The 12,098-nt window shown below is 46.1% G+C and overlaps 1 protein-coding gene across 1 annotated transcript in view; it reads right to left on the reverse strand.

Annotated features, from left to right (window-relative positions):
• LOC142800416 (uncharacterized) overlaps nucleotides 1-12,098 on the reverse strand; it is a 51,335-nt gene that overhangs the window by 31,713 nt on the left and 7,524 nt on the right. The window contains exon 2 of the mRNA XM_075887474.1: nucleotides 8,186-8,257. Within this exon, the coding sequence (XP_075743589.1) occupies nucleotides 8,186-8,257 (72 nt within the window). The remainder of the gene's footprint in view (nucleotides 1-8,185; nucleotides 8,258-12,098) is intronic.

Here is a 12,098-nt window from a genome sequence, read left to right on the forward strand (position 1 = left end):
AAATTCATAATAGTCTTGGCTGATTTTCCCCAGGTGTGTCACAGCCAATTTTTTGCATATTTTTATTCTCACTCTAATGAAATCTTTCAGTCCCCTTCCTCATACATATACGGAGTAGCATGCCAGCGATATATAGACGCCGGGAAAAATTTACATTTTCCTCATAAAGAGTCTCTCTCTCCCCACTTTAATGTCACTGTCAGCAAAATCATTGTCCAGAAAAAGAGCCGAAGGATGAAGATTACGTAGAAGAATGGGGATAAGGATGAGAGGAACGTGACGACAACGAAGAAGGCGGTAAAAAAATAGCGCTTTAAATATTTCTCACTTAAAGACACGTGTGCCATGTTGGCGCGACACAGTGCCCTCCATACCGCTGGGAATGTTTGAAGGAATCCCGCGATGCGACACGTACTTCGAATATAGCACGTTGAGCACGTCGCGTTGCGCCTCAAGCGGACGTGCACAGCTCGTGATATCGCACCCGCGGACGTGCTTCGACTCGAATGTGTACGCACGTACTGCGTACTTAAGCGCCGCAGGGGTGCTACTACTGCAGTGACGAAGGCGACGGCCGCCGGAATAACGTAGAGCTGCGGATTCTTGCCCGGAAGCGCCATCGGTGGGACAAGTGTCTCCCTTGAACCGGTGCCCCTGTCGCGTGCTCCGCAGAACCCGCAGAACTGCTTTATCTATACTTGCTTTTTTATTTTGTCGTTTCACAGGGGTCCCATTCGCCACGGATTCCAGGTCGGCAGCGTTCTCTGCGTCTTGGTTTGCAGCCGTGGCAGTGTTTTTTCGCGCTCTTTTGTTTAAGCGAGATGTGTGTTTGCTTATTACAAGGCACTCCGTGATTGGTAAAGATGATTTAGATAGAACGCTTTCAGTGCGTTTTGACTTGTCATTGAAAAATGCTAGATAGATAGATAGATAGATAGATAGATGATGGATAGATAGATAGATAGATAGATAGATAGATAGATAGATAGATAGATAGATAGATAGATATAAATGTGCACAAAGTCGCCGAAGTTCGCTAAGAAATGCCTCGCAATTAGAACTTGAGGGAGCCTTAAGCTTCGCTTTTATAGGACTAACAGCCAACGTCAGCAGACTTAGGATGGGCTAGTGCCAGCAACGCAGCTCCCTCTGATGAGCACATGGTGCCCCAGAATTGGGTCTGCGTTGTATATACGTCAGGATTAAAAATTGGCGCCCGCATCATCTCGCGGGGGGAACTCGAGTATAAGCTTCACAGAGTGGGGTGAGGGGAGGGGCGGTATCGCTTGGGTATCGCATGGATGTTGCGTCTACTGGAGTCAACCAAAGCGTGAATTCAAGCGAAATACAAGTAAAGACGCCCTTGACTGAATTTCGAACGCGCACTCCACCGCCTGTATACAAAGCGTCCGTGTTCAAGGAACGAGACGAGGCGCGAGACGAGCCGAGCATGCGCAGTGGGGTTGAGGACGGCGCCAACGCCGAATCGTTACATCGTGAGACTAAGGACAATGCTCACCTTTATTTTATACAGGAAGCTTTTTCAGACAGGCTGTAGCGTACACCAGTCGGATATCGAGATTAAAAAAATACGTATGTACACTGTCATTAGGCGTTTTTGTTTTTCAACGCGTGAGAAAGTCGTGCGTTTCACGACTACCTAAAATGCTGAACGGCGTCTGCATCTTCAAGTGAGCGTCGGTACCATTCCGCCCGTTCCCAAACTCGCCAAAACAACCACGATGAACGTTGACCACCAATTGTCGTCAATGCAGACAAAGAAAATGCTATGCAACGCTTAAGCAGGGCGGTGGTCACTTTCAACGGCCGCGCTAGAGAGCGGCACGCGCGCACATTGATGGAACACTCGCTGTATTTTTTCCTAGAATGACTTCATTTCCACGCGGACGTATCGCATTCCAGTGGTCACGGTTGGGCGCGATTCCATGAATCCTGTCGTGATGTGCAATACATTCCTGTAGAGGGAGAGTGCTTAGGCAAGGACTTCGCTGGGGACGCGGCACAGCAGAAACAACACGGCTACTTGGAATCCCAGGGGTGCGATGGCAACGCATCCAAGAATTGGGCCAGTGTGGCCTCACTGTTGACGGTAACTTGGTAGTTCCTGCCTCGAAAATGTTGAACGTAGTATGTGTTTAGAAAAAGTGGTTAACGATTTAGAGTACTTAGTACTCTACTATGGGAGAGCTGAGAGCCATCCCGTGGATGGCGCAATCTTCGATTCCTAGACTTGAGAACTGTACCGTCATTCCCGCAGCCGTGTTAAGGCGTGCATAGCGTTGACGAGAAATGCGGCCGGATGCCTTGAAGTGGTTTTGGGCAAGGTTCAAATGCGACCTTATTGTTCATGCATTGTCACTTTAACAATAACTTGACTCTTTAGAATACGCTCTTGCATTACGCAGATGCCTATTTACTGAACACACTCATATGTAGTGCCAGCTGGTGACGCTCTACTATTCGCAATTATGTATACACGAAACATAGAAACTTAGCCACGAGAATATTGACATACCACTCACTCCCACCATATGTGATACGCATGGCGGGCGATACGCAAAGGTAAGTTCACCCTTATTAGATTCTCACTGACAAATGAGAAAAATTAAAAGCTGTGGAATCTTTTTACAAACATTCGGTGTAAGGGTGCATTCCCACTAGCGACTGACAAGGTAGCGCGACAAACCTGGCCGCGAAGAGAGCGGTCGCAAACGGTCACTTTGGCAGAAAAGCGGCCGCTTCGGAGATGTTGCTTGCTATTCCATTCTCCAGCTTCAAGTACCTGCGCTGCTGACTGGTTAAGCAGCTTTGCAACCTCACTCGCAAAATTTCTTAACCAATCAACAGAGCAGGGGCGCGACGTCGGAATAAGCGCTGTAATAACGCTGAAGATTTTTTAACGTGGCCTTGGCTCTCCAAGCGACGGAACCAGGGAGGAAGGCTAAAATAAGGGGGCGCGTCGCATGCTTCCTCTAGCCTCGACAGGTCAAGATTTTCTGAAGCCATTCCTTCCGCGCCGCCTTCGGGGTATAGGATAAGCACCCGAAACCAGCGCTTCTTCCGCAACGCCCGCATCTATTGCAACAAAAGTGAGCCGAACAATAGCAGCGTTTGCGTGTCTCGTGAACAAAGCATACTTTTTCATTCACTATTTTATGACTAAGCTTCCAGATAGTCTAATGACACTCTCTCCTATTTTTTACTGCTTTTACATTAAAAAAAAAGACAAACAGAAGTAACCACTGGTTTGATCGAAGGCGTGGGATGGTTTCAAATGTGAACATCGGATGTTGTAAGTAGCGCCTGGATCGCCAGTTACCAGTCAGTGTGAATGCCACCGGCAACTTGACGAACTACAGGTCAATAGCCTCTTGGTACGTTAGGTAAACCTAAGATTCACGGCAACTATTTGAAAGGATGCAAATTCAAAGAGTTCCGCTGCGGACGCATCCTACACTCTTAGAAAAAAGTTAGTAATCAGTTTGTGAACGCGTGTGTTTACTAGTTTCCGGAGCATTTTACTACCTTCGTGGCGTACTTTTGCAAGCTACCAGCTAGTACAGCTAGTAATTTTAGCCGTTACTAACCAGGGAACCTTTCTTAGTGTAAACTAAGCAACTACTAAGCCACCGTTGTCAGATCAGTCGTAGATGCCACAGAAGATTTTGCCGTAATAGTGACATCGTAAACAAAATTCAGGCAAGTTCTAATTTTATTGACTAACTTGGAATAAAAGTTTCTTCCTACGTAGTGGCACACATATAACTTAATAGAAGGGGACATAATGTTACATAGAGAACAACTATAATTCTATAAATTCTGTGACTGCTAACCAGTACGCGGTGTGTGGTCCCAAAGCAGGGGTATATATAGTCGTCTAGCTGCTGCTACAGTGGAATGCTGCTATGTCCAAGTCTTATAGATTTATTTAAGTCCATCGTTTTTGAGGCCCCCGGGATGGCTTTAAGCTCTCCCATAGTAGAGTACCAAGTACTCTAAATCGTTAACCACTTTTTCTAAACATCCGCTCATATGAGTTCTCATACTCATGTGAGCATGTAAACATGTGAGCATGAGAATCATATGCTCATTTGGACTGACATGAGCATATCGTATGCTCATATGAATGAGTCCATCTGAGCATATGAGATTCACTTATGATCATACATACCTGAATCTGATTCGATCATATGATCATGTCGTCAACTCTCCATAAGCATGTTGCTTTGCTGCGCACTTACCCCAAATATAGTTACACGGAGTAATATAAGAGCCATTATTAATTTACGACGGCCATGTCAATTCGTTTTTTGTCCTATACTTTTGTAATAGAATCGTAATACTATGGCCACGCACATGAATGCTTAACAAGATAGGCGTAAACCTCTATTTGCGGGGGTTACTAACAATTTAGTAATAAACTAACTACTAGAGTCAGCACTATTCACTTACTAACTAGGTAGTAATTTTAACTACCCAACGACGTAGTGCTTTTACCCAGCCAGTTAGTATTTGGGCTAGTGTTGCTTACGAGCCCAACGCGGCATAACCTTTCATTAGGGTTACATTTACCAGCAGCATTTACTAGCTGGTTAGTGGATTCTGTGACAAGAAAATGGCTAGTACTTAATTATTGAATATACCAACCTTTTTTCTAAGAGTGTATAGTAGCAAAACACACTCTGCAGTGCAGAGCGAGAAGGGTTGTTCGTTCTGAACGAAGAAGGTCTAAAAAAAAAAAAAACCTCGTTGTTCCGAACATGAAATAACAGAAAGCAGTGCCTATACACTAAGCAGCATGCGCTGCGTGAAACATGATGAGCAAAAGGCAACCCGACCGCAAACGTGTTTAAGCGAAGCAACCCCGTTCGTCGATCGCTGGTGGCTTTTTTTTTTACGTCACCGGGAAGGGAAGCGATTCGTGCCCATCGTCTGCATGCTCCCGAACAAACGGAGCTCATTAAGAGAGCCGCGCGCACTTACAACCACACGCTGAGCTGCGTCCGTTTCGTTTTTATGGACCGTTACGCGGGAGCAGCACCGGGCGGGTGTGTCGTCAGCATGGCGTGCGTGCAGCACCGTCGAGCCTTCGGTTACCGATCATTTTCTTTTTTTCTTCTTTTATCGGCGAAGATCAATAGCGCGTCGCTTGTACCCATACATTGTGCTCGCGACCTGCATGACCACCCGCGTCGACTATGGACTATGTGCGTGCGGGTTCTGCTTGTAACCGCCAAAAGGCTGTTTCCGGAAACAAACAAACAGAGGTTTATGGGTTTTTCGTTTATAGTCCTTAATGATGGTTTGAATGCTTGTGGTCACGCGCACTCGGATACAAAACACACGCACACACGGAGCACCCTTGTCTAGTTACGATAGCTAGGCTGATACCGGTTAGAGCTGCTACCTTAATCATATTGCCGGCAAACGTGACTTAGTCATTATTTGTTATATTTTTTTTCTTTTCTTGACGAGCAGTTTTTGTCGCACCACGCACCACAATTAATTTTATGGCCTTGGCAGATCCCTCATTAAGAAAGAAAACGTAATGTTTTTACTGAGCGCGTTAACGAAGGTCACAACGGCACATTATCTCCACACTGGTAACCCTGTTAACGATGCCTAATGAAACAACTCGGCAACAATTCACTGCAGCGTGTTTCGGAGCGATTTGCAACACGTGCAACAGTGTTACTTTTCATGTGGTAACAACATAGACTTAAAAAGAAATGAACGAGCTTATACCTTTTCTTTATCTGGCCACCCTTTGCGCCCAACTGTCTAAATTATCACTTTTTTTTCATCATGGTATAGCTCTTTTGGGCGAGGTGATTGCTCAACCGGGCACGGCGCAAAACAAATGCACTTCATTCATTCACGTAGCGAAGCATAGCGAATTTAAGGACTAAACCGAGAATCATGAAATATGTAAACATGGTCTCACATTTGAGTGCATGACAGCGCGTGCTTTTGAGGCCATGAACAATCAATTTAACTCAATCACAAAGTGGGTGTCATCCAAATACTCCCGTCCATATGTTCTTGACGTCCATCCATCAAGATTCTTCATTTAAAGAAAAAAAGAAATGATTGAAACAACTCAGGGAAGACGTTGAGCTTGCCTTCTTTCTTTCTTTCTTTCTTTCTTTCTTTCTTTCTTTCTTTCTTTCTTTCTTTCTTTCTTTCTTTCTTTCTTTCTTTCTTTCTTTCTTTCTTTCTTTCTTTCTTTCTTTCTTTCTTTCTTTCTTTCTTTCTGGTTGTTTGTTTGTTTCTTTCTTTCTTTCTTTCTTTCTTTCTTTCTTTCTTTCTTTCTTTCTTTCTTTCATTCTTTCTTTAATATTTATCTATCTTTCTATTTATTCATTTTACCTACATCATCCCACCTACCAAAACGCAGGATAGGAAGCAGTAGTTGACCTGAAGATTACCACTTGTGGAAAGCAGGACTTGTCGGGCAGGAGAAGCAAGCCTGTCACGAATAGCCCACGTGGCGTGTTTTGTCCTGTTGTTAATGCGTAATTTCCTCTCTACCTTCAGCACAACAAATGACACTCAAAACCAGCATGTGCGTTGCATGACTGCATGGAACTGCGCTAACGTTACACCTATATACGCGAAAATGTTGGTTTTCATAAACGTGCTGCATCGGTTAAAATGCAGGACACCTTAATTTCAATGTCATTGCATTCTGTACACAATTAACGCATTCACATAACAACCGGTAGAGAAGAACTCTGAGCGACAGTCATTAGTTGTCTGTAGAAACCCTGCGTTGACGTCATGAGGTACTAAGCAACAAACTGCACATTTTTTTGTTCCATTTTCAAGCTTCTGTTTGATCTTTTTTCCTGTTCGCTTGGCGACGGGATGTTGGTATCAAGCAGGTGAAGGTAATTAATGACAAATGCAATAATAACGGTATCAAATTGACAAACAAATGAGAAAGACTTCAAGCTATCTTTTTCGCAACGCACCTCGCCCCCTCCTAAATGGAAGGAAGAGTAGTGAACCGATGTCTCAACAAGGTGAGCCACTATGCATTTCTTTTTATCTTTTACCCTATCTTTCCCTTTCCCGAGTGTGAGGGTAGCAAACTGGGCACTGTCTGGTTAACCTGCCCACCTTTGCTGTATTCCCCCTCTTTCTTCTACGTTCTCTCTCTTTCCCTCACTACCTTACACATAACGTACGGAATATGAAGACTAATAGACGGCTGTTGCGTTGCCATGTGGCTCATGGATTTATGGTAAATATATTTACATGCAACTGCAATACAGCTGCTGCAGGTTTATTCTCCCTTTTAATAATGCCCAGGCGCCTTCACCTTTTGCATACGAAGTATGTGGTAAAGCCACCTTAACAAGTTTCTAGGACGCTTTTTTTAAAATTCGTTTTACATGTTGATTCTTTCCTGTATATGGCTTGTGTATAGCGAGGATGATATTTCAGCTGTATATAATTCACATGTTGAACAACAAGAAAACGCTTTCTCACTTTCTGTTAAACCGTGGCAACGTCTGTCTCTCTTTAAGTAAATATTTGTTTTTCCGCAGCGTTTCGGCTTGTACAGGTGAAGTCATATTTAAGAGCTTTGTTCAAGGAAACAAAATGAATTTTATGGGCTTGTTTTTTTCTTTCTGAGACACAGCGTTAATGAGGACTGACAGACAATGAGGCCAGAGGGGATGTTATTTGCAGTAATTTGTTGCTTGAGCTTCGCCTCTTGAAGGCGAAGCTGAAGCGTCTACCAAGTTTTTGTTGCGCTTTGGTATGTAAGAAAACGCAGTAAATGTCCTAATGGCAACACATATTTAAGTGGCAAACTCGCAGCTGCATAGAATACAAGATGACGAACGACAATTCGATGCATGACATGAAACACGGAAGGCTCTCGCTAGATCCCCAGCCTCTTTAGGTAACGCCATGGAAAGCACAGGTGAAAGCTCGTCATCCATCGAGCCACTCATAAAATTATTAGAACGTTCTCAGTCTACTTGCGTTGATTATTGCCTTAGGTTATTAGAGCAGCTTACGTTAGCTTAGTTTAAATATTTCTGCGACCATTTTTTATATACGTCGGCCACCTATCTATGCTTGACAATTCGGAGGTAACAATCGGTACTGCGGCAAGTCTAGCTGGAATGCTCTTATACAGTGCACTCACCTTCCATAGAGAAAGCTGAACGAGGAGCGCAAGGGTCACGCCCTTCCACCGCATGTCGTTGCTGCCGGGAACCTGCGCAGTGAGCAGAAGGAAAACAGTGATTATGGGTGGTTTCAGGACAAAAAAATAAAAATAACAACCTAACTCAAGGCATGTAAAGCTTTAAGAAACGGTGAAGATCGTAGGTGCTTCATATAGCCTTCCTGGATGATGCGAGGTCTTTCCTTCGCGTAGACGAAGCAGAGTCGAAACAAAGCTTGTCATAGACCATGCAAAGACGTCTAAACTCCACAGCGACAACTAACCTGCAAATATAACTGTGGCACCGCGGTAGATCCGCAAGCCTTACGTCGCTTGTACTCTGCTAGTAACTGGGTGGAGTTTGCACGCCGGGAAACTCGGCGCGGTGGCCATGCATGTGTCTTCGTCGGTAGGTGCGGCCGATCAGCGGCGTCGCAGAGGGTCTTTCGCGGACACCTGACCTTTTACCTCGAGCTTTAGGGGCTTCGCTCTTAACAATCGACCATCCTAATCCACGCCCGTGCAGAGGACGCAGCTGAAAAAGACATGACATAATAACACTTAAGCAGGCCAGCCTGTTGAATTGTTTTATAGGAACACCAGTTTTGCTACTTTTTATTTAGTAGGCGGACATAACGGAAGCTCATATCTGCGTCACTCACATTGAATCATCAAGCTTAGAACGTAATCACAAATCTGGTATGTGACGAGTGTGTCCTGTGAAAGAGGCAGATTCAAACGGCTCGTTACCGCTCCTCGGTTCACTCGTCACTACTCCCCTCCCATTACATCGCGAATGGATACAAGTGACGGCTCGAAATCGCTACCCCGAATAAAGCTGTCCGATCACGCTGAGTCCGTCAGCCAGGCCACAGGCCAACCGCGTGGCAGGACCATTGGGTGCTCAACGTCGTTCACAGCTCACGCGAACGCGCAATTTCAGTTTTTTGTACGTACATTCTCGCTGTACCTTCATTCTTGCATACCGCAGACATGGTCAACGTGCATGTAAGCTGAAGCGGAGGATCAGAAGTGCTCGCCGCGCGACCCGCGTGCCCCGCGGCGTCTCGCCGGGTCAAGTACGCACGCCAGCAGGTCGCCCCGCGCGCGGCCGAAGAAGGCATGTGCCCGCATCGGTCAAACGCGAATCCGAAGCGAGGCTATAGCCAAGCCGAAGGAACCATGACAACTTGATGGGCTCACCTGTCGCCGGCGCGGTCGGATTCCTTTCACACGGATGTCATCTGCAGACGGTGACGGGAAGATTACATAGCGGGCTGTGTACGTTTCGCCTGGCTTTGACCATCATACGGTTCACGCGTTATAGTTCACAGACGTGAAGTGTACACTGTGCGTGTTTGATTCAGAGTGTGCTAGGCGATTTTATTTTTCGATTCATGCACGTGATGCATTGCCGCTACAGGCCACGAATAATTCATCAGCCTTTCCTACAATTCAGCTTTAGAAATCGAAGTATTACATTAAACATGGAACTCACCAGGACAATTGTTTTTGTGCACACACTGTAATTTACATCATGCGTGGTTGTTATAGATAGAAAGTGGTGGCGTTAACCGACCTTAATGGCAAATGTCAAAAGCTTTCCCAATGAGCATATGAGCACACGTTTTCAAAAAACATTGTTACATATGGAAAACTTTTGCTCAAACTTTCCTTTGAAATTGCATCTGTTTTTGTCATTAATGAAGTGATCATATATGCTACTACGAAAGTAGGTAGGAAATGAGACAGACTAGTTCACTTAACCAGCGATCCTTTTATTTTCACGGTCAGATGTATTTGACATTGACTTCTATCGCCCTGATAGCGTTTCTAAAATGGTCCACATAAAATGAAATCGACGGAGTGTGCACGGACGATCCGAAAAGAGATGATCCAACTTATAAGCATGATAGACTGCAGTAGACGCAGTGAACTGTAATGAAACCTGATTGAAACAAATAGGCTAATGGAAAATATTTGTCCCCGGTCCATTTCAGGTGGAGATTGTAACAAAGATCATCAATACGGTCCTTATCATCCCTATCACCACCATCATTCTTGTGCTCTGACTGATGGCTGCAGGCTGGGCACGCTGAGTATTGAATGCAATGGCGGCTGACACACGAATTGATGAATGCACTGACTTTAACTGCACGCTTAGGGCATGTCGTTTAGGCGCCAACAATAGTTGTATAGGTCGTATTTTTTATTGGGTCTCTCTAACGGAGTTTAAAGCTTTGGTATTATTTGCATATACCACGATATTTTTACGACAGTATGGGGTCACACCGTGACGCCTTCTTCGGCCTAACCACGGGGTGGCGTTGGAGTTTTAAGGCGCACATGCACTGTGGCCTCCGCCTCCTTGATTGTTAACTCCACTCACATTCATGGTCAATAATCACGACCGAGCGTACAAGCTGACAGCTCTTTCCGCTATAGTCTCGAGTACGTCACACGTTACCCTGCAGGTTTGGATGCTGAGCGCTCCCAAACACCGGCGTACGCCTGGGTCACGTGACACAGGTCAACCAGACAGCCACACTCGGAAGAGTGCAAGAGGTGCACGAGGAAGTCAGAGAAAAAGAGCGTTTTGCGCTTGCAGAAAGAAAAGACAGGCGATGCGATAATACGTATTACGTACTCAGTCTTCAACGCGTGGGCGTGTATGACGTGAAGCACGGATTCATTGCCGGTATATGTAGAAGGAAGCACTGACAGAAGTCAACGCAGAAGGCGCTCTAGGCAGGTATGTCACAAGGCAGGGGTGCGTGCAGCTATGGGCGGGTCATCGGATAAAAAAACTGAGCTTTCGGCTCGCTTCAACGGTATGACGGAAACGCTTTTGCGAAGCCGGCACGCATCGAGGTACGAGTGTCATGCGTAGCATCGAACGCGCAATGAACGCAAGCTTGCGTGTAGCTATATAGTGCTTATAGAATATACGTAAGTATATATAGTCTAGGCACTATAGAATAGCTTTGTCTTGTAGCGAATGTGCAGGCAGGGTATGCGGTGCAGGTGTTTAGTTATTGTACCTCCACTAAAAGCATTAGCATATCGAAGCTCGTTCGGGAGTGGCGATGGAACCTCCGCACGAAATGCAACCTCTTACGGGGGTTGTTCAAGAGTTGAAGCACGCTACACCAAGCGTATGCACTTCTATTTGAGTGCAGTACGACGAGGTATACGGGAATGCCGATGTTGGTTACAAACTAGTGACGTGTATTGTTGTGACCGGCGCCAGAGCGGAAGAGGGAGCGGCGCTCCTTTAATCTTCAAACAAGTAACCGAACGACCGGCTGCCTACTGTTAGGACCGGCGCCAGGTCTGACAATGGATCGGCGTTCCTTTTGATGTTCCTTTTTTAGTCGCCAAACGGGCTGGCGGCCTGTGTCCGCCATGTATTGTTCCCCCCTGGCCGGAGGGTGCGGCGTCTTGCCGCCACGACACCGTGAGCAGTTCGGGAGACCACAAGTGCCGCTTCTTCTTTGGAAGATGACGGCGGCGGCGGCGGCCGGAAATCGTCCCGCTAATTGAACGAGTCGTTCGGCGACCATTTGAAGCTTGTTTACGGCGGCCCTTTCGATGGATGCAGTCATCAACTTCAGACCCCTCGCCCAGCGACACCCCTTGACGAGGAGGAGCCACGTTCGTGCCACATGGCCGTGCAGTGACCACGCTTCAATTTTGAACGTTCACGTGGACCGTGCGTGCTCGTCACCCTCGCGGGTAATGTGTGATCCGTGGTTGGACGGTGCCCTCTGTACGCGGTCCCCGATCTAGGGATCTGGGGAGGACAGACCCTTTATAATGAGCCCCCGCGGCTCATTCGTGTGTGCTTTTTTTCGAGAGCAGAACCGAGCAGAACCATGTAGAACCAAGCACC

This window comes from Rhipicephalus microplus, chromosome 1 (genome assembly GCF_043290135.1).
Source record: "Rhipicephalus microplus isolate Deutch F79 chromosome 1, USDA_Rmic, whole genome shotgun sequence".
Taxonomy (NCBI): Eukaryota; Metazoa; Arthropoda; class Arachnida; order Ixodida; family Ixodidae; genus Rhipicephalus; species Rhipicephalus microplus.